Genomic DNA, 21,233 nt, shown 5'->3' with positions numbered 1-21,233 from the left:
ATATATATATATATTTTTTTTTTCTTTTATTTATATATTTATCTAATAAAAACGCGAAAACTTTAAACTTATATCATTGAGCATAAAGAGCCTAATTAATTGTAGACGTATGTTTGAACTGCGTTGATATTACTCGTGGACGTATGTGAGATGATAAATATGTTGGCTGGATACATTCTGTCTTTTTTTTGACATGTTCATTTCTGATGCTTGGATTGTATCTTCTGTTTGTATTTGTAATAATGTTTCATTATTGAATTGTATAATTGTTCATAAATTGGTTGACACGCAGATTTTTTTTCTTTTTCCTTTTTCTATATACTGTCAAATTCTTACTTTCTCTCTTTCTCTCTTTAACTAGATCTCATCATTCTTTCCTTTCCTTTCCCTTCTAGTCCTTATTCTCTTTATAATAACCATATATATCTTTTTTCTTTTCTTCTCCATATTATATATATATATATATATTTTTTTCTCTCTATTTTTTTTCTCTATTTCTTTCTCTATTCCTTTTTTTTCTCTTCTCAATCACTCTCTCTCCATTGTAATCTTTTAACTTTATTTAAATTGCCCCTCCCTCTTTACATTTTATAATTAAAGTTCTGTTTTTTAAGTTTTTTAAATCCAACTTTTAAAGAGTTCCTACCTAAAATAAAAATCCATTATTCATTGAACTTTTGAATAGTCAAGTCGCTGCCTGATGATATCTGTTGTTTGATTGAAACAAGTGGCTATTTGTAGCAGAGGGATGTGAGCATGTTTATATAACAATAAACAAGTAATATATATATATATATATATGTATTTATTTTTATTGTAAAATTTTTCATTAATAATGCTGTTTTCTTATATTTTATTTCAATATATTGCTTTACAAGAGAAATACTGAAGAACAATAAAAGTGATGAAACTGATCTTATATATATATATATATAAAATCACTAAAATAAAAGATAGAAACAAACTCCTTTTGTAAATCAGAGATATTATAATCTAGGGAGTATATAAAAAGTTCTAAGAAATGGTACCCCCCCCCCAAAAAAAGCCTTTGCCGGACATACAAATAAAGCACACAAACTAACACACATTTTCGCTTTTATATAATAGATATATAAAATTGATATATATATATATATATACATATATATATATATATATATATATATATATATATATATATATATATATATATATAATATAAAGCTGAATGTCTGTGTGTGTATGTGTGTGTGTCAGGTTACGAATAGGCTCCTATATGGTTGACTATTTTAAAAAACTCATTACATATAATGATAAAAGATGTATCGAGACACATGTTTGATCTGGCAGAACAGTGGTTCATTAAAATTGTGGGGTCTGCATTCGCGTCTGGTTCACAAAGTATGGAAATAAAAAATTAAAAAAAAAACGTTTACAAGTGTTTTTGATATAGATGTACATAAGAATACTTTGATAAGTATGTTTTAACTTAAATAGGGATGGTATAATAAAATTGTGGAGTCTGCATTCGCACCTGGCCTCCATAGAAGGGAAATAGGCACAAACTTTAATAAAGACTTTTCATATCTATCTGTGTAATAATAATTCATAATTATGTTTCTGTTTGAATAAATATGGTATAATAAAATTATGGGGTGTTCGTTCGCACCTGACCTCCATAGAATGGAAATATGTCACAAAGTTTAACAAGGTTTTTTAATATATATATATTAGCAAAAGTACCCATCGTTGACTGGGCTCAAAAACAGTCTACAGAACATGGACTCTGATTTATGAAAGTATGATAGGTTATGAAAAGGAAGGGTTGTAAAGAGATAGCTCCGAATTTGGGGGTATCAAAACCAAAGCAAAATATGATGAAAGTAAAAATAAAATAGATAAACCCCATAATTTATTATACCATACCTGTTCACACTGAAACACTTATCACAATATTCTGTGGATCTATATATGAATCATCATTATGCCAGATCAAACATACCCATTCCTGTGTCTTAATACATTGGCAATGTGCCTTGTTTGGGGTGAAAATGTAATAAAAAAAAAAAAAAAAAAAATGTAATCAGTTTTCTATAATAGTCATCATATAGGAGCCTATTCATGACCAGACACACACACAGACGTTCAGCTTTATATTATAGATATATATATATATATATATATATATGTATATAAAATCAATAAAAATATATATATCTATAAAAGTGAAAGTGTCTGTCTGTCTGTGTGTGCATGCGTGTCTGTCTGTCTGTGTACATTTCCCTACTCAATAACAGTCTACAGATTCGAAATTTGATATACAGGGTATGGAGATTTGGGAAAATCTTGGTAATCTGTTATCGTACAGAAATTTTGCTGTTAAGGGTTCAAAGTTCAACGATGTATGCATGTCTGCCTAAAACTTTCGACAGAAGCAACGGATTTTCACAAGATCAGTATCGTTTTGAAGCTCGGCCCTTCAGACGACAAATACCGAAAAATTGGCTAAAGACATTAATTTCTTCACCCTCAGCTGGGCACTTTTCTACAGAGAGGGGCCGCTTTTTTCACCAATATTTTCGAAAGTCGTCCCCTCTTTTCCAGCCTTATTTAGCTTTATTTCTAGCCTTAATTTAAACCTACATCACTTCCGGTTTCACAGTGGTCATAACAGCAAAGGCGTCACAATTTTTCCTCCTTCATGGTAAGGGTTCAAGCCTGCCCCTTTCTACAACCACTGTTTCTTTTTTTTTTTTTTGCTCAACACACACCTCCAAACACCCGGGCAATGCCAAGCATCCATGCTAGTATATATATATATATATATATATATATATATATATATATACTAGCATTTCAGCCCGAGAGAGCGGCAGCAAGAGTGCCTGTCTGTGGATTTTGGCTTAATTGGTTTATTGAAGAAAAATTAGGCTTTTTAAGGGATTGAAGTGGCTCCCAGAAAGACTATAATATAAAAGCGAAAATGAGTGTGTGTGCATTTTTTTTTTTGTATGTCCGGCAAAGGTTTTTGGAAAGTGGGGGGGGAGTCACTGTTTTTTTTAGAACTTTTTATATCCTCCATAGATTATAATATCTGCGATTTACGAAACAAGGTTATCCTATATCTTTTATTTGAGCGACTTTTATGTTACAAAATTTGCGCCGTGATTTCATTTCTCTATGGCGTGATGTTTGACACGTTCAAAAGTTTTTCAAGGCCTTCTCCAGACAAAATTCAAGTTTTCACAACAAAATTTGATGTTCACTTAAAAATCCACAGCGATTCGAAAACATGGTAAAAAAAAAAAAATCAAATATACAAATAAATGTTACCATAGCCAATAAAAGTTACTTTGCAACCTACCTGCATCATTTTGTGGTATCTTTTAAAGTTGTTTTAAATGTTTTTTATTTCAACTCTTTTTACGGCTTTTAAATTTCAAACCAAGATGGTTGCTGTTTAATCAATTGGGGGGGGGGGGGATCGCCATTAGAGAGTCCCGTTCGCACAAGGAAACTATTTTTTTTTTTTAGAGGGGAGGTGGATAATTTTATTTATAGTGGCTGCCACTAATCCCCCCCCCCAAAAAAAATAAATTAAATTATAAATGAGAACAAAAATAGACGGATATTTTAATTTTTATCCCAAAACTACTAAAAGTAGTTTATCATAAAACTACCTCGGGTAGTTTTATGATAAAGGGACATAATTCTTGTTTCCACAATAATACAATGTAATTTCAGAACAATATATTTTGATTTTGTTTTCAATATTTTAATGGTATTTTTATTAATATTTAAAAAATAATTTAATAGTATTTATTTCGATTTTATTTTTAATATTTTAACAAATTTTTACTCAGCATGATATAATTTTCAAGTCCTTTTCAAGCAATTTTCGAGACATTTTCCATATTTTCAAGGATTTTTCAAAGTAATAAAAGAAATAAAGCCTTTTCAAGGCAAAAGTCAAAATTCCAGGAATTTTCAAGTCCGTACGAACCCTGTCATTTTAAAGGCTCCAAAGTTACTTCTGAATTTGAACAGGTCACAAAGTAAAAATACACAAACCATTTTCAAATGTATTAATAATTAATCATTGCTGACATTTGTGATCCTTTGTAATTCAAGTGATTTTGAAGCCTTAAAACTGTTGATTAGAAATTTAAAAGATCACATCCAAGGAAAACAAGTTTTTTTCGATTGTTTATCACCGTGCACATCAATATCCTTGGACCTCTATTGTTCCTGATATTCATAAATGACCTCCCCGACAACATTGCCTCTGAGATGGGTATATATGCTGATGACACTACACTCTATGGCAGGCACGACAGGAAGACGAATGAACACATTTCTAAAGAAATGGCAGAAACACTAGAGGAAGACCTCCAATCTGTAGTGGAATGGGGACAAAAGTGGTTGGTCGCGTTCAATGCTGCCAAGACTAAACTAGTTTCATTCAATAATTACAAGAAACCCTATCTACCACCCATAGCAATGGCCAACGACTCTTTATCTGAGAGTCCATCTTTCAAACTCCTTGGCCTAACGTTCACAGGAAACATGAGTTGGAACAATTACATTGAATGCATTGGCAGGGCCACTGCAAGAAAGGTGGGCTCTCTCTACCGTGCTAGATAACTACTAACACCCGAAAGTATCCTGTACCTCTATAAGGCCACCATTCTCCCATGTATGGAGTATTGCTGGTGCATCTGCTACTAGTCTCTCGCTCCTTGACAAGGTTCAAAAGAGAGTCGCAAACCTGATAGGCCCTGAACTGGCATCTAAGCTTCAGCCTCTGTCCCATCGACGTAATGTTGCATCCCTCTGCCTTTTCTACAAGTATTTTAGTGGTGAATGCTCTGACGAACTGCAATCACTTGTGCCCCCACGACAAACCCGACAGGCTGCTTAATCCCACCCCCACACTGTAGAGATCCCTAGATGTAAAAGATCTTTTTACTCCAATAGTTTCTTCCCCAGAACCGCTAGACTCTGGAATTCCATTCCAGGTCCCTGCTTCCCCAACAGTACTGACGTGCAGAAGTTCAAGTGTAACGTGAACCGACACCTTGCTGCCCAAATCCCTACATAGTACCCCAGTAGTTGTACCCCTGATAGTAGCTCCCTACACCAAAGTGGCAATTTGCCTTGTTTGGGGTGAAAATGTAATAAAAAAAAAAATAAATAAAAAAAATAATCATCAAGTGGTGTCCGGCATTGATGTCTATGGTTTCCCATCTCTCTCCCTCTTGAGGCATTCATGAATTCATTGTTGTTCATCATTATTAAAGTTGCCCAGGTATTCAGACTGTCAGCGTATGTTTCTCGCTGTCGTCCTCTGCTTCTTCTACCCACGATCTTTCTTGCCAAACTAATCTGTTCTATTCCGCTTTTTTTCTGTAGACCCATGAATCTCGTTTGTCTTTTTCATACTGTTCTTATTAGAGACCTTTCTGTGTTTGCCATTTCTAATACCTCCTGGGTTTTCTTTTCTGTTCAGGATATCTTAAAAATTCTCCCCAGGAGCCATTCGTTGACATCTATGCTGATGACACAACCATCTATGGCAACACATCAAAGGCCATAAATGATAAAGTTCTCTCTGATTCTCCCTCCTCTGATCTCGAGCACGTGGTACAGTGGAGGAAGAGGTGGCTGGTTACTTTTAATGCATCTAAAACCAAGTTCCTATCTTTACATCACCAACGCTCTGATCCCCATCTGGCATCAATTGAAATGGATGACTCTCGTCTATAATTTTCCCCACTCTTTATCTGTGCCTAAATCAAAACGTAGATTCCATGAGCAAAGCTTCCTTCTTATAAGTGCACGCCTGTGGAACTCTCTTCCGTTTGCCTGTTTCTCACCTGACTACAACTTGGAGGTCTTCAAGTCCAACATAAACAAAATCCTGATGAACCGCTCCCTTAAGTAAGGCACTTTATCAAATCTCCAATACTAACGATTACTACGATACTATCCCATTGATACATGCAATAACCTTTATCCTCGAGTGGCTTCCGGGGCTCACAATCATATAATAGAACAGACCATACATATAGTAAGTATTGTACACATAGGGTATCTCAAATGCATGACATCATAAAGAATGAATGGTAGACGAGAGAGTTTGAAAACAGCAGCAACCATAACCGCTGACTACTGCTAATTTATCAACCAATATTAAAATCAAGATCATATATTTAATTGCTGTAGGGCGACCTTCTTAGATATTAGGCTTTATTAATGAAAATTCTGCCTAGCTCGCCTCCCTCCTGTGGGCCCTAATATCTCCCATATTAATTACTGTTTCCTTTATCACGCAAATGTTACTAGAAATGGAGTTTATTATTTTCTTTAATTCTTCATTAATTGTGTCTGAGTGTACGACACAATCACGTTGACACACCGGTTCTTGCCAGATCATCGAAGTTAAGCAACGTTGAGCCTGGCCAGTACCAGATGGGTGACCAGTTGGGAAGGTTAAGCGCTGCATGTACCGAAAAAAGAACTCAGTCGCTACAAAAGCATCTACAAAAGTTGTAGATGCCCTATGTCCCTCCAGATGGCCTATGCCCCTCCAGATGGCCTATGTCCCTCCAGATGGCCTATGCCACTCCAGATGGCCTATGCCCCTCCAGATGGCCTATGCCCCATGGCTATGGATGGATGGTGTGTCTGAGCACGTGTGTTTGAGTGTGTTGGTATATAAAACGGTCTCTACACAAACTATATCATTCAAACACGGTACTGTTTGAATATATGGTTAAGTGGCAGTTTTAGTTGTTTAGAACTGCTTTAAAGCTTCACCGCTCACTCATTTTTCGACCAAATTTCAAACAATTACTACAGTTTATAGATCACCTTCTCAGCTATATTCTGAAAAATTTTTTTCAATTTTCGTTCAGTAAAACAAAAGTTATGATGAATTTTCTGCCATTCAAAATCATAAAAAATATAAAGAGGTGAGTGACGTTTTTTATGACTGGTTTTCATAGTAACCAAGTTGCTTCAGCGACTACTGTCGCTATTAATTCACTAATGAAAGCATTAAAAGAAGATAGTTGGGGAATTTTATTGAAAGCAGACGAGTGCCGTACAGTGTTATTACATATGTGTTTATGGGGGCAAAAAAATAAGACTGAAATTAAACAAAGAACAAGTGAATTTACTGGAAGCCTGGAAAAATCATGAATTACAATAGAAAAATGCGAGCATGAAAAGTAATATGGTTAAGCTTAAACATGGAAAAGTAAAGGGCTAGTTGTTAAAACTGGAAAAGAAAAGGACATGATATTCTAGTAAAAAATATAATAAATTTATAACTTAAACTATTGCAGCATTAATTTTTTAAAATTCAATTTATAACATTATGTAATCAATTCTTAATGCTGCAATATTTTAAGTTATAAATTTATTATATTTTTTGCTCGAACATCTTGTCCTTTTCTTTTCCAGCTTTAACAATTAGTCCTTTACTTTTCTAAGTTTAATCCTAACCATGTTACTTTTCATGCTCGATTTTTCTATTGTAATATATATATATATATATATATATATACATATATATATACACACATGTTATATATATATATATATATACACACATATATTTATTAACATTATATAATCTATTGTAATAATATATACAAATACTGACCCAACATCATGTTTAATATAATACCGAAATTGATAATTTTGTCTGCGCAATAGATTGGTACATCGTGAATAAGATGAGAAGTAGTGGGAGGAGGGGAATATGAATGTATTACATATAAAAGTCTCATAATCTTAAAACTGTGGGTTCAATCCCAGTACAGTGTAGTACATTTTTTTATAATTTTATCTTCAATCCTACTTAAAAAAAAAAAAATAGCTTCTTTTATCAGTCTATACTTTTTTTTTTTTTTTTAAATACAACTTTGGGGTATTTAGCAGAGAAGCCAACAAACAACTATACGAAAAATAAATAAGCGCGCATACCAAGATGGCCTGTAGCAATAACATAAGAAATAAATAACATTACTTAATATATAGAAAATTACTTATTTACGGAAAATTGGGTAATTTAGCAGAGAAGCCAACAAAGAACTATATGAAAAATATATATATACAAGAAATAAATGTTATCGTAGGCAATCAAAGTTAATTTAATATCTACCTGGCTCATTTGTTTTGGTTTTCAAGTAGTTTTATTGATCTTTAATCTAAAAAAATTGTTTTTCCGAGCAGATTTTTGGAAAAAAAATTTAAAAAAATAAAAAAAGATAAAATAAATTGGAAAAAGGAAACCTCGTTTTGAATTTTTCAAACTTATCTCTGCCCAAGTCTTTATTTATCCTTCTTTCTCACAAGTTACCGAACGAACTCACACAGACACACAAAGTGACTTGTATATGATAGTATATGTATATATATATAGCCAGTAGAGTTTAGTTTCCTAGAAGTACATCCAATGAAACAACATGTGTCTACCAAAATAGTGCTCAATGAGTGAACAGAGCAGGTATATTAATTTTATTTTGACTTTTGACGGTAATTCTTGGCCTGAAGACGTAATCCCCCAACGTGGGTGATTACAGAAACATGTATGCACATATGTAGCCATTAATGTATGTATAAATAAAATTAATATATATATATATATATATATATATATATATATACTATCATATATAAGTCACTTTGTGTGTCTGATATATATATAGATATAGATTTGAGGTGTTTAAAAGTCGGGACTAAGACAACGAGGTTGTTAGATAGTGCTCAATAAAAATTTTTTTTTATTATTTGAGGGTAAACAGTTACATATGGTCGCTACAAATAGCCATCTGTCTCAGTCAAAGAGACTTCCTCAGGCGATCTACGACCTCTGGACGCCAAAAAGAACAAAAAAAAAGGGCTTTTTTGTTGGTTTTTTTTTTCTGTTTTTGGCGTCAAGAGGTCCTACGTCGCCTGAGGAAGTCGCTTTGACTGAAACAGATGGCTATATGTAGTGAGCATATGTAACTGTTTACCCTCAAATAATAATAATAATATATATATATATATATATATATATATATAATAGTTTACCATGGGGTCCCGATTTTGAATCTCGTTAGATTTAGCCACTCTGATGAGTCGTAGACGACGAAACACATGTCAATGGATAATTACATTTAAAAAACGATGCATACGCCGCTTCCTATTTGGGGGTACCAAATGGGTCAAAAGGGAAAATTATTCCGAATTTGCATTTAGGTAAAAATGCACTTTCGTTAAAAAATTACTGCAAAACCAAATACCGTCTATATATTGGAAGAGGGCAATTTGACTTTATCGTTAAAGCAAGAAATAAGCCAAACTTTTGTATTTATTTCTTTAGATTTTAATAAGCAGCAAAATTTATTAGAAGTGGGGGGGGTCACTAAAAAAAAAATAATTACATTAAATTTATTTTCATGGCAAATGCTCATCTGTGTTCTAATCTATGGTCCCCCTTGCCAAACTTTCACGAAAAAAAAAAAAACACTAGTTGGAGAGAGTAGTTGCAGGAAGGCCATACAAGGTGCCTTTAATAAGTTTCCAGACTTTTTTTGTACAGGCATTTAAAACTGTCATGGACTCTTGAAAATTCAGTATGTTATTAATATCCACCTTATGAGATGACTGACCAATTTTTATGATTTCAAATTCAAATGAACAGCTACAGCAGGAATTGAAGTGCACGCCTGTGGAACTCTCGCCGATTTGCCTGTTTCCCACCTGACTACAACTTGGATGTGTTCAAGTCCAACGTAAACAAATTCCTGATGAACCGCCCCCTTAAGTAAGACACTTTATCAAATCTCCATTACTAACGATTAACGTGATACTATCCCATTGATTACTGTGCACGCAATAACCCTTATCCCTGAGTGGCTTCTGGGCCTTGATATGTGGTGACTAAAGCCTGATTGCCATCGTTTCAAAAATGCAATCTGGATGTTAGGACATTTTAGAAGAACGATGGACAGCACTGCATTTTGCAGATTTCATTTCCTGGGAGACTAGCTAATTCGCATAGCAAAAATTATAAAAATCATGAAAAAAAACAACAAATAATAAACAAGAAATACTGGCTGAAAACACTATCAATAATTTTCCCCACTCTTTCTTCTTTCTTTGAACTGCACGGCTGTGGAACTCTGTTCTGTTCTTCTGCTTTCCAACTGACTACAATATGGTCGTCTTCAAGTCCAACATAAACAAATTCTTGATGAGCCATCCCCTTAAGTAACCCAATTTATCAAATTTCCGCTACTAACAATTACTACAATATTGTCCCATTGATTTCTGTACACTCATTAATCCTTATCTTCGAGTGGCCTCCAGGCCTTGATACGTGGTGACTTCTTATATAAAGAAAAAAAAAGTAAGCTAAATATGTCAAACAATAAAACGTTTAATAATATAGGATTGGAATGTTTAGTTTTAATAAACAAAGATATGAGAGAAAAAACCAGGCAAGGATCTTTGGTTACGTAGATACATGACGTAACAAGTTTAGAGATGCTTTAGAAAGTTAGTTAGTATTGAATCTGTAGCAGGCAGCCAAGAGAGATCTATAGTTGCCTCTTGCAAAACTTTCACGAAAAACACTCGTCTAGCTAAAACCACTATCAATTTCCCCCACGCTCTATCCGCGCCTAAACCTAAACATGGAATCCATGAACAATGCTTCTTTCTTAGAAACTGCATGCCTGTGGAACTCTGTTCCGCTTGCCTGCTTTCTAGCTAACTACAATTTGGTAGTCTTCAAGTCCAACGTAAACAAATTCTTGATGAACCATCCCCCTTCAGTAATCCAATTTACCAAATTTCCACTACTAATGATTACTACAATACTGTCCCATTGACTACTATACACTCTTTAACTCTTATCCTTGAGTGGCCTCTGGGCCTTGATTCATTGACTACTGTACTGTAGTATTGGGAATCCCAGCTTAATTGCTACATAGGTAGTTTTAGAAATAGAAAGTTATATAAGCATATTCTGATTTCCCATCAGCGATTTAACAGGGTCAGAAGGTTAGGTTTGACAGGCATCAAACCCAAGTCACCTTGAATGACCTAGATTAGATGTACCGGAAATTAAGGGGTAAAATGGGAATTGTGGTCGTAGGCTCCCAGTTGACGACCACATGGAAGAGTGGCTTTGGGCAGCAGAGAATGCAGACAGGAGATTTCGGGTCTCCGACAACCAGGGTCCGAGATGTTAGGCTTGCCTTAAATAAAAAAGATTGAAGCTTCAAATTCCATCTTGTTGTTCATTGATGAATCTGTCTGCAGCATTCACTCCCCAGCAAGACGGAGACCAGCGACCAAGAAGGCATCATCCGCTGGCCAAGGCAATCAGGTATGTTCGCATTACATTTGCACATACATGTCTCGGAAACTTCCAAGGCAAAAAGCACTATAAGAATAACACACACACCCACACACATATAACAGTGAACTGCATGTTAGATACGTAAGAACATACACACCCACACGTATGTATGTAAGAACGTACACACCCACACGTATGTACGTAAGAACGTACACACGCACACGTATGTACGTAAGAACGTACACACGCACACGTATGTATGTAAGAACGTACACACACTTATATACGTAAGAACATACACACACGTATATACGTAAGAACATACACACTCACACGTATATACGTAAGAACATACACACTCACACGTATATATGTAAGAACATACACATATATACGTAAGAACATACACACACGTATATACGTAAGAACATACACACTCACACGTATATACGTAAGAACATACACACTCACATGTATATACGTAAGAACATACACACACGTATATACGTAAGAACATACACACTCACACGTATATACGTAAGAACATACACACTCACATGTATATACGTAAGAACATACACACTCACATGTATATACGTAAGAACATACACACTCACATGTATATGTAAGAACATACATACACGTATATACGTAAGAACATACACACACGTATATACGTAAGAACATACACACACGTATATACGTAAGAACATACACACTCACATGTATATACGTAAGAACATACACACTCACATGTATATACGTAAGAACATACACACTCACATGTATATACGTAAGAACATACATACACGTATATACGTAAGAACATACACACACGTATATACGTAAGAACATACACACACGTATATACGTAAGAACATACACACACGTATATACGTAAGAACATACACACACGTATATACGTAAGAACATACACACACGTATATACGTAAGAACATACACACTCACACGTATATACGTAAGAACATACACACTCACATGTATATACGTAAGAACATACACATGTATATACGTAAAAACATACACACTCACACGTATATATGCATAATAGAGAATAATAGTAAACACAAATCCTTTTCGTTACGGTAACAGTACACTCATTAACCCTAATCCTCGAGTGACCTCCAGGCCTTGATAAGTGGTGACTCGTTTGCAAAAAAAAAAAAAAAAAAAAAAACCTCTACATTCTGTCGCACCATTTTTTTTTTGTTGATGTAAATAATGGGACAAATAATTGGGTTATTTTGCGACTCAAAACAATGAAAAGACCGACTGTACTACAAGTGTGTGTGTGTCACGTCATGGTGGTGAAGGGGGATTACAAAAGACTTTTCTCTTGTTTTTAGATTAGTTTTTAAATTCAGAGAAATGCTATCTCCATCTCCACCATTGTATAAAATTTTGTGTGTGTGTGTGTGTGTGTGTGTGTTTGAGAATGTGTGTGTGTGTGTGTTCGAGAATGTGTGTGTGTGTGTGAGAATGTGTGTGTTTGAGAATGTGTGTGTGTGTGTTTGAGAATGAGAATGTGTGTGTGTAAGAATGTGTGTGTGTAAGAATGTGTGTGTTTGAGAATGTGTGTGTGTGTGTGAGAATGTGTGTTTGAGAATGTGTGTGTGTGTGTGAGAATGTGTGTGTTTGAGAATGTGTGTGTGTTTGAGAATGTGTGTTTGTGTGTGTGTGTGTTTGAGAATGTGTGTGTGTGTGTGTGTGTGTGTGTGGGTGTCTGTGTGTGTTTTCTATGGATTCGAAAACGGCTGGGCTGATTTTTATGAAATTTCGCACAAAAGTACTTTATATGCCTGGCAGTGTTCTTGTGTGTGTGTGTGAGCGTGAGTGAATGTGTGTGTGTGAGAGATTGTGTGAGAGTGAGAGTATGTGTAAGTGTGTGTGCGCTTGCGCGCGCGTGTGTGTGTGTGTTTTATATGGATTCGAAAACGGCTGGGCTGATTTTCTATATATATGAAAGCGAAAATGTATGTTCGCTTTCTGTGTATGTCCAAGAAAGGCATTTTTCAGAGAAGCGGTCGGTCACCTAACAACCTTTTAAAACTTTTTATATCACATGTAAATCGTAATATCTCAGATTTAACAACAGAGCTCGCCTGTCGATTTAATTTGCTCGACTTTGGGAAGATAAATATTCAACAGTTTTCGCTCGCAGCATGTAGGTTAGGCCTTTTCCTATAATGTTTTCCTCCAACGTCTTGGTGAAAAAAAAAAAAAAAAGCATTCCCGCACTAAATGAAATGCTACCCCGCAGTCAAAAGTTGACCTCATTAAGTCATTAAAACGTGCACCTGCCAAATCCAAGTAGTTAAATAAATTCAAACGTCTTTCCATTAGCATCTCGCGGTGGCCCAATCGTTAAAACCGTCGCACTCTTTTTTTTTCACACTTTAATTTACAACTTTGCCTCAAGGGTTCGGGTTCAATCCTCATACACCCGGGCAACGCCGGGTACCCTTCGCTAGTATTATATAAGTCTCATCTGTCTGATTAAATGTACACATGTATGTTTGTATGTCTGCCTAAAACTTTCGACAGCAGTGACAGATTTTCACGAGATCGGTATCATTTTGAAGCTCAACGTCTCTGACGACAAATATTGAAAAATTGGCCAAAAACATTAATTCCTTCACCCTTGACTGGGCAGTTTTCTACAAGGAGGGGTCGATTTTTTGCGAGCCATTTTTGCAAGTCATTGTATCAGTTGGATTGACTTTGCCTAATTTTAACGTTCCGAACTGCCGGTCGTGTCATGGAGTAGCGGTAAGACGTCAGATTTTCTTTCGCTTTCTTTTCTGCCTTCGCGTCACGGGTTCAAGTCTACCTGCCTGTCTACTACCACTTTTTTTTTTTTGCGCAACACACACCTCCAAACACCCGGGCAATGCTGGGCACCCAGGCTAATTGAACAAAAAGGTCACCTGTAATGTTTATTGCATTTTTGGTCTGGGAGCCAATATCTTCAAACAGCCTGATCTAGTAGCACCGGATGCCCTGACAGATATTACCACTCTGAACCAAAGTGGATCTGGAAGCAATGGTAATTAAGGGGCAGCTCCACATTCTCCAAATGGGCCCTCACTACTCGATGTTCTTAAAATCATACCCATTTATAACATACTAGCCTGGGTGCCTGGCAGTATGTTTAAGGGTGTTAGTTGAGCGCAAAAAAAAAAAAAAAAAAAAAAAAAAAAAAAAAAAAAAAAAAAACTAAGAGTAGCAGGCAAGCTCAAAAGTGCAGGAGGAAAAGGAGGCAAAAAAAAGCAAACGGTTTTATCGATGCGCCCACCATGATTGTGATGTCACGGGCGGTCGTAATAACGTGTTTTGTGCAACGTCGTTCAATTCAAGGTTTCAATGACTTGCAAAAAGGTTGACAAAACAAGCACCTTGCCGTGTAACAAACAGCCCAGTTGATGGTGAAATAAATAATATTTTTGGCCAATTTTTCGATATTTGTTGTCCAAGACATTGAGCTTTAAAACAATACCAATTTTGTCACGGTGGACGCGTTGGTCGAAAGTTTTTGGCAGACATACAAACACACACACATACATACATTTTGCTTCTTATTATAAACTAGCCTGGGTGTTTGGAGGTGTGCGTTGAGCAAAAAAAAAAAAAAAAATGGGGGGCGGGGGGGGGGGGGGTAGCAGGCTCAAACCCGTGACATGAAGCCGGAAAAGACAATGTAAAAAAATCTGACATCTTACCAATATTCCATGACGCGATCAAAGTCTAAAGCGTTTAAATTTAACATAGTCAATCAGAAACAAAAGATGACTTACAGAAAGGCATTGCTTTTAAACCTCCCACGAAGGTCGTTTTTAATGCAGCTTCCCCCAAAATAGTAATTGTCTCAGTAGGAAGGGTTTCCCTTACATTTAATAAGGATTAAAGCGTTTTTAATGTGGGGAAAACCAGCTCCCCCCAAAAAGAGGGCATTCTGGTAGTATCCAAATAAATAGTTATTGTCTCTCCTACATCTCAGTATGAAGGGTCTCCCCTACATTGACCAAGGACATATTACCTTATCAGAACAGACTACTCGGCCCGAAGGCCAAGCAGTTGCGTTCCAATAGTTTCGCTCTATTTATACGAAAAACACAAACACTGGAAACGATGGCATGGTGGGAATTTTGTTTAACGCTATCAAAAAAAAGACAATGTCCGTTTGCAAATGCGAAATATTACAATCTGGGAAGTATGCGAAAACTTCTCGCGGAATCTAACCAACGTGAGAAGCCCGACGCAAAAAAGCCTTTCGTGGACGTACACAAATGCTCATGCCCATTTTGCTTTTTCTATATTAGACTAGCGGGGGTACCCGGCGTTGCCAGGGTGTTTGGGAGTTGGAGGGGGGAGATGAATCAAAACAAACTGGAAAATAAAGAATAAGCGAACGTAATAATCCCGTTTAAATATTATTAAAAAAACTTCTTAAAAAAAAAATCGGAAAAACAAAAAAAAACAACAAACGTGATGGAAAATTTTTTTAAAAAATGAAAAAAATCGGAAAAACAAAAAAAATAAAATAAAAAAACAGCGAACGTGATGGAAAAAAAAAAACAAAAAAAAAACAAACGTGATGCAAAAACAAATGTTAAAACTTCTTAAAAAAAAATCGGAAAAACAAAAACAACAAACGTGATGGAAAAATAAAAAAAAATGAACAAAAAAATGGCATAAATAACCCTGTTTCAATATTAAAATCAAAATCAAAAAAAGAAAAATCTTACATCATGCAATCTTAAGATAACGATGCTGCTATTTAACCGACTGAGCTATGATCACGTCAGCGAAATAGGGTCGCTTTTTTATTTACATTTCAACTAATTCAAGAATGTTTTTTTTTTTGCACATGCTTGTTTGGTTAAATTGTCATGAAGGAACGATTTTCTGCTACCCCTCCCTGTAGAAAAGTGCCCAGTTGAGGGTGAAGGAATTAATGTTTTTAGCCGATTTTTCGATATGTGTCGTCCGAAGGGTCGAGCTTCAAAATGATACTGATCTCGTGAAAATCTGTCTCTCCTGTCGAATGTTTTTGCGAGACATACAAGCACACACATTTTACCTTTTATATATATAGACTAGCGGGGGTGCCTGGCGTTGTCCATGTGTTTTGGAAGTGTGAAAGAAAAAAAAAAGTTTTGGTAGGAAGGTAGGCTCGCACCCAAATCCTTGACACGAAGGTGGAAAAGAAAGGGAAAAAGAAGGGAGAGGAATGAAAACCATTTTAATTTAACGACTAAAAACTTAAGTGACAGGTGTGTGAATTTAATGAGGTCAAACATCACGTCATGTGGGGAAACTTAACTTTGGCTGCAAGCCAGTTTCTGCGTTTCCCACAAGATGTTGGGGAAAACCTCCCCATAAATAGAGGAGTGCCAATATGAATAGCAATTGTCTGATATAAGGCGTTTCCCCCGCATTGATCAAACCTCATTGCTTTTTTGGACATCCCTGTCACGAGTGTCAGAGAGCTGTGTTTATGGTACGGATTCAGTTTCGCTTTCATACTGAAAAGCCAAACAAACACGCGTAGACCAAGAAATATGGCGAAAGCGTGTAAAAATCGCCTAAATTAAAGATACATGCGAGCTCGTTTTGTAAATCATAGATATTATAATCTAGATAGCATATAAAAGGTTTTAAGAAAGAGTTACCGCTCTGAGCGCTCCCTCTCCAAAAGCCTTTGCCGGACAAAATTTTTATATTATAGACTAGCGGGGATGCCCGGCGTTGCCCGGGTGTTTGGAGGTGTGTGTGTGTGTGTGTGTGTGTGTGTTTGTTCGGGGGGGGGTAGAGCAAAACAAAATGGAAGCTAAACAATAAGCAAAGTAATAACCGTGTTTAAATATTAAAAAAAAAAAACAATGTTAAACTTGTTAAAAACGAGTGGAAAAACAAAAACAAAAAAAAAATAGTGAAAAAAGGAGGGAGGTAGTCTTGATTTTATGTAATGTGAAAAAATTCACACCCATCGTAAGCAATGTGTGTAAAAATACCATCATAACCCAAGGGTTAATGCCAAATTTTCCACTGATGGTAATAATGATAAAAATAATAAATATTTATTGATTTTAACTAACAACTCTATTGTTAAGAATTTAGAGATTTATAAAGAATTGGAATTGGTAATTTAATTGAGTACGGAATCGGTAATTGTATTGGAATCGGAAATTTAGTACGGAATCGAGGGAAAATATTGGAATTGTCCTGTCACTAGTAAGTACCAAAAATTCTTGAATCATTATTTACATAATGCTAAAAATCACAATGACTAATGTATACCTATTAACCCTTATCCTCGAGTGGCCTCTGGGCCTTGATAAGTGGTGACACCCTTGTAAAAAAAAAAAATAGATAATAGATTATCCACTCATGGAGGAGTAGCCAATCAAAACTTTAAGAGTGGACGCCCATCTCAGCATAATGGAACATTCCAGACTCATCAGGAACAAAATAAGGGAGTTTAATCGCAATCCAGAGATTCTGCAATCTGTCATGAATAATGTTTTGGAAAAAGCGCAAATATGCGAAGCTGAAAATGGACAACATTTAAAAGACATTATTTTTCATGAATAAAAATTGTTTGAATTGCTGGCTGTTAATTTTTTAACACCTAGTTTTTACGATTACTGCAACAATGGTGTCTTCAAGGACTATGGAATTCTTCTTTGCCCTAACTGCATTAATCAATGAATGAAACCCATGTTTGAATATTTGATTAAAAAATATTTTTCAAAAACCCTAGACTTGATTTTATGTGATGTGAAAAAATTCACACCCATCGTAAGCAATGTGTGTAAAGATACCATCATAGCCCAAGGGTTAATGCCAAATTTAGTTTTGCAAAAAATAGTTGACTTTTGCAAAGGGAAAAGAAAAAAAGAAACAGCGAAAAATTTACTTTCACCATGACTAATATTTGTGCAAAATTTCAAAAACATCTGAGAAGTAATTATTGAGAAAAGTGTGAACAAACGAACAATTTGGGGGCAATTTTAACCCTATAACGGCGATTAGTGAGGCAACCAGAGTTATTCTGGAAAATCCGTTCTGGCAAAAATTTACTTTCACCATGACTAATGTTTGTGCAAAATATTTAAAAAATTCAAGCTGTGGTTATTGAGAAAAGTGCAAACAGACGAACGGAAGTAAATTATTAGATCTAATCCCTCCTTTGTTGACTTTTGCAAAGGAAAAAAAAAAAAAAAAAAAAGCCAAGCATGCAAGGTCCCTTCCACGAGTGAAAAATTTACTTTCATCACGACTAATGTTTGCGCAAAATTTCAAAAAGGGAAAAAGAAAAAAGCAAACAATAACATCAATGTTTGGTACCTTTTTATGTCAAAAAGCCGGTATCTTCATACAGCTTAAAAACAACTAGCAAGGGTACCACTAAAAGCCTTACGACAGTCAAGGAACTTCTCAACAAGATCAAACACCCAGTAAAGTCGGGGATGCTGTGGTTTTTCTACCACGACGCTCAAAATAATACAGGCGGTCCACTTAAAAGTAGCCCAACCTCTCTAATCTTTCTCTTAATGACCAACTGACACCACAAGACAAAATGCAATTCTTTTTCCAACAAGATGGCGCTACATGCCACACGTCTCACAGATCATATGACATGAGTTCATGACATGTTTACGGAAGAGAGAACAATAAGCAAAGGGTTATGGCCAGCACGTTCCCCGGACTTGTCATCATGTGATTTTTTTTATCTTTGGGGGACTTTAAAACAAAATGTTTATGCAAATAATCCTCACAATCTAGACCAACTAAAGGAGAACATTGCCAACGTTATCAGGAGAATCGCAAGAGAAGATCTACAGGCAGTATCTGCAAACGTTGTTAAACATGCCTACATGTCGACGAGTAGCACTTTCAGCATCTTTTATAAAACTACAAGTAATTTATATATATAAAAGCGAAAATGTGTGCATGTATGTATGTACGTGTGTTCGCATTTTGTGTATGTCTGTAAAAGGCTTCTTTCGCTGGACTTTCATAAAACTACAAGTAATCTATATATATATATAAAAGCGAAAATGTGTGTGACCATTTTGTGTATGTCTCGCAAAGGCTTTTCTCGCACGCGCTCTCGGTGGGGGGAGAGGTTACGATCGCTTAGAACTGTTTATATAGGCCGTAGATAATAATATCTAGGATCTGGGAAATGCAGAGCTGTCCATCGTTCTTCTAAAATGTCCTCACGTCCAGATTGCATTTTTGAAATTAACCAGCTTTTACAATAAGGCTTTAGTAGGGTGTATTCCAATTCCTGCTGTAGCTGTTCCTTTGAACCTGAAATCATAAAAATTGGGCATTCGTCTCATAAGATGTATAGCAATAACATACTGGATTTTCAAGAGTCTATGGCAGTTTAAAATGCTTGTACAAATTGGTAAATTGGATTACTTGGTAAATGCCTGTACAAATTGGATTACTTAAGGGAACAGCTCATCAAGAATTTGTTTAGGTTGGACTTAAAGACAACCATATTGTAGTCAACTGGAAAGCAGGCAAATGGAAGAGAGTTCTACAGGTGTGTAGTTTTCTAAGAAAGAAACTTTGTTCATGGAATCTACGTTTTAGTTTCAGATAAAGAGTGAGGGAAATTATTGATAACGGTTTCAGCTCGACGAGTGTTTCTTGTGAAAGTTTGGCAAAGGGGGGACTAAAAATTGGAGCTCAGACGAGAGGACCTTTGTTAAGAGTTAAATAGAGAGAATAGTTGCAGGAAGATCATATGAGATGCCGTCAATAAGTTTCAAGATTTTTTTTTTTTTTTGTACAGGTATTTAAAATTGTCGTAGACCCTTGAAAATTCAGTATGTTATTGCTATACATCTTATGAGATGACTGACCAATTTTTATGATTTCAGGTTCAAATGAACAGCTACAACAGGAATTGGAATACAGCCTACTAAAGCCTGATTGTCACAGCTGGTGAGGTTCAAAAATGCAATCTGGACGTGAAGTCGTTTTAGAAGTACGAAAGACAGTAGTGCATTTATTTATTTAGAGTTTAATAAATAAATTCATCAGAAAGAGGAGGGGTCGACTAAAACAAATAATTATATTCAATTTATTTTCATGGCAATTTCTAAACTTTTACAAAATAATGCTAAGTGGAGAGAAAGTAGTTGCAGGAAGGTCATACAAGACGTCTCCAATAAGTTTCCAGACATTTTTTGTATAGTCATTTAAAATTGTCATAGACTTTTTTTTTTTTTTTACATAGGTATAACCACTTATCAAGGCCCAGAGACCACTCGAGGATAAGAGTTAAGTGTACAGTAGTCAATTGGACAATATAGTAATTGTTAGTCATGGAAATTCAGTAAATTTGTTAACTTAAGTGGAACGACTCATCAAGAACTTGTTTACGTTAGACTTGAACACAACCATATTGTAGTCAGCTGGAAACCAGGAAAACGGAAGACAATTCCACAGGCGTGCAGTTCTAAGAAAAAAGCTTTGTTCATGGAATCTACGTTTAGGTACAGATAAAGAGTGGGGGGAATTATTGATAGTATTTTCAGCTAGACGAGTGTTTCTTGTAAAAGTTTTGCAAGGGGGGACCATAGATTAAAGCTCACTCGAGGACTTGCCATGAAAATAACGATAAAGCAGAGACAAACTCGCAACATCTCTTCTGTGAGAAAGAGGTTGCAGGGAAGAGAAAAGGACATCTCTTGAAAATTCACTATGTTATTGCTATACATCTTGATGACTGACCAATTTTTATGATATCAGGTTCAAATGAACAGCTACAGCAGGAATTGGAATACACCCTACTAAAGCCTGATTGTCACAGCTGCCGAATTTCAAAAATGCAAGTAATTGTCTGTAT

The 21,233-nt window shown here is 35.6% G+C and overlaps 1 protein-coding gene across 2 annotated transcripts in view; it reads right to left on the bottom strand.

Moving 5' to 3' along the window:
• LOC145269240 (developmentally-regulated GTP-binding protein 1) overlaps positions 1 to 21,233 on the bottom strand; it is a 66,499-nt gene that overhangs the window by 26,860 nt on the left and 18,406 nt on the right. The window contains exon 1 of one of the 2 annotated variants that reach the window (XM_080124862.1): positions 3,344 to 3,367. The exons of the other annotated variant lie outside the window; for it this stretch is intronic. Within the exon in view, the coding sequence (XP_079980988.1) occupies positions 3,344 to 3,352 (9 nt within the window). The 5' untranslated portion in view covers positions 3,353 to 3,367. Of the gene's footprint in view, positions 1 to 3,343; positions 3,368 to 21,233 lie in introns of those variants that run through there. 2 annotated transcript variants of the gene reach the window in all.

Source organism: Euprymna scolopes, chromosome 45, assembly GCF_053919585.1.
Source record: "Euprymna scolopes isolate OS-2025 chromosome 45, ASM5391958v1, whole genome shotgun sequence".
Taxonomy (NCBI): Eukaryota; Metazoa; Mollusca; class Cephalopoda; order Sepiida; family Sepiolidae; genus Euprymna; species Euprymna scolopes.
The sequence above is the reverse complement of the archived record's forward strand: the minus strand, read 5'-3'. Positions and strand labels throughout refer to the sequence as shown.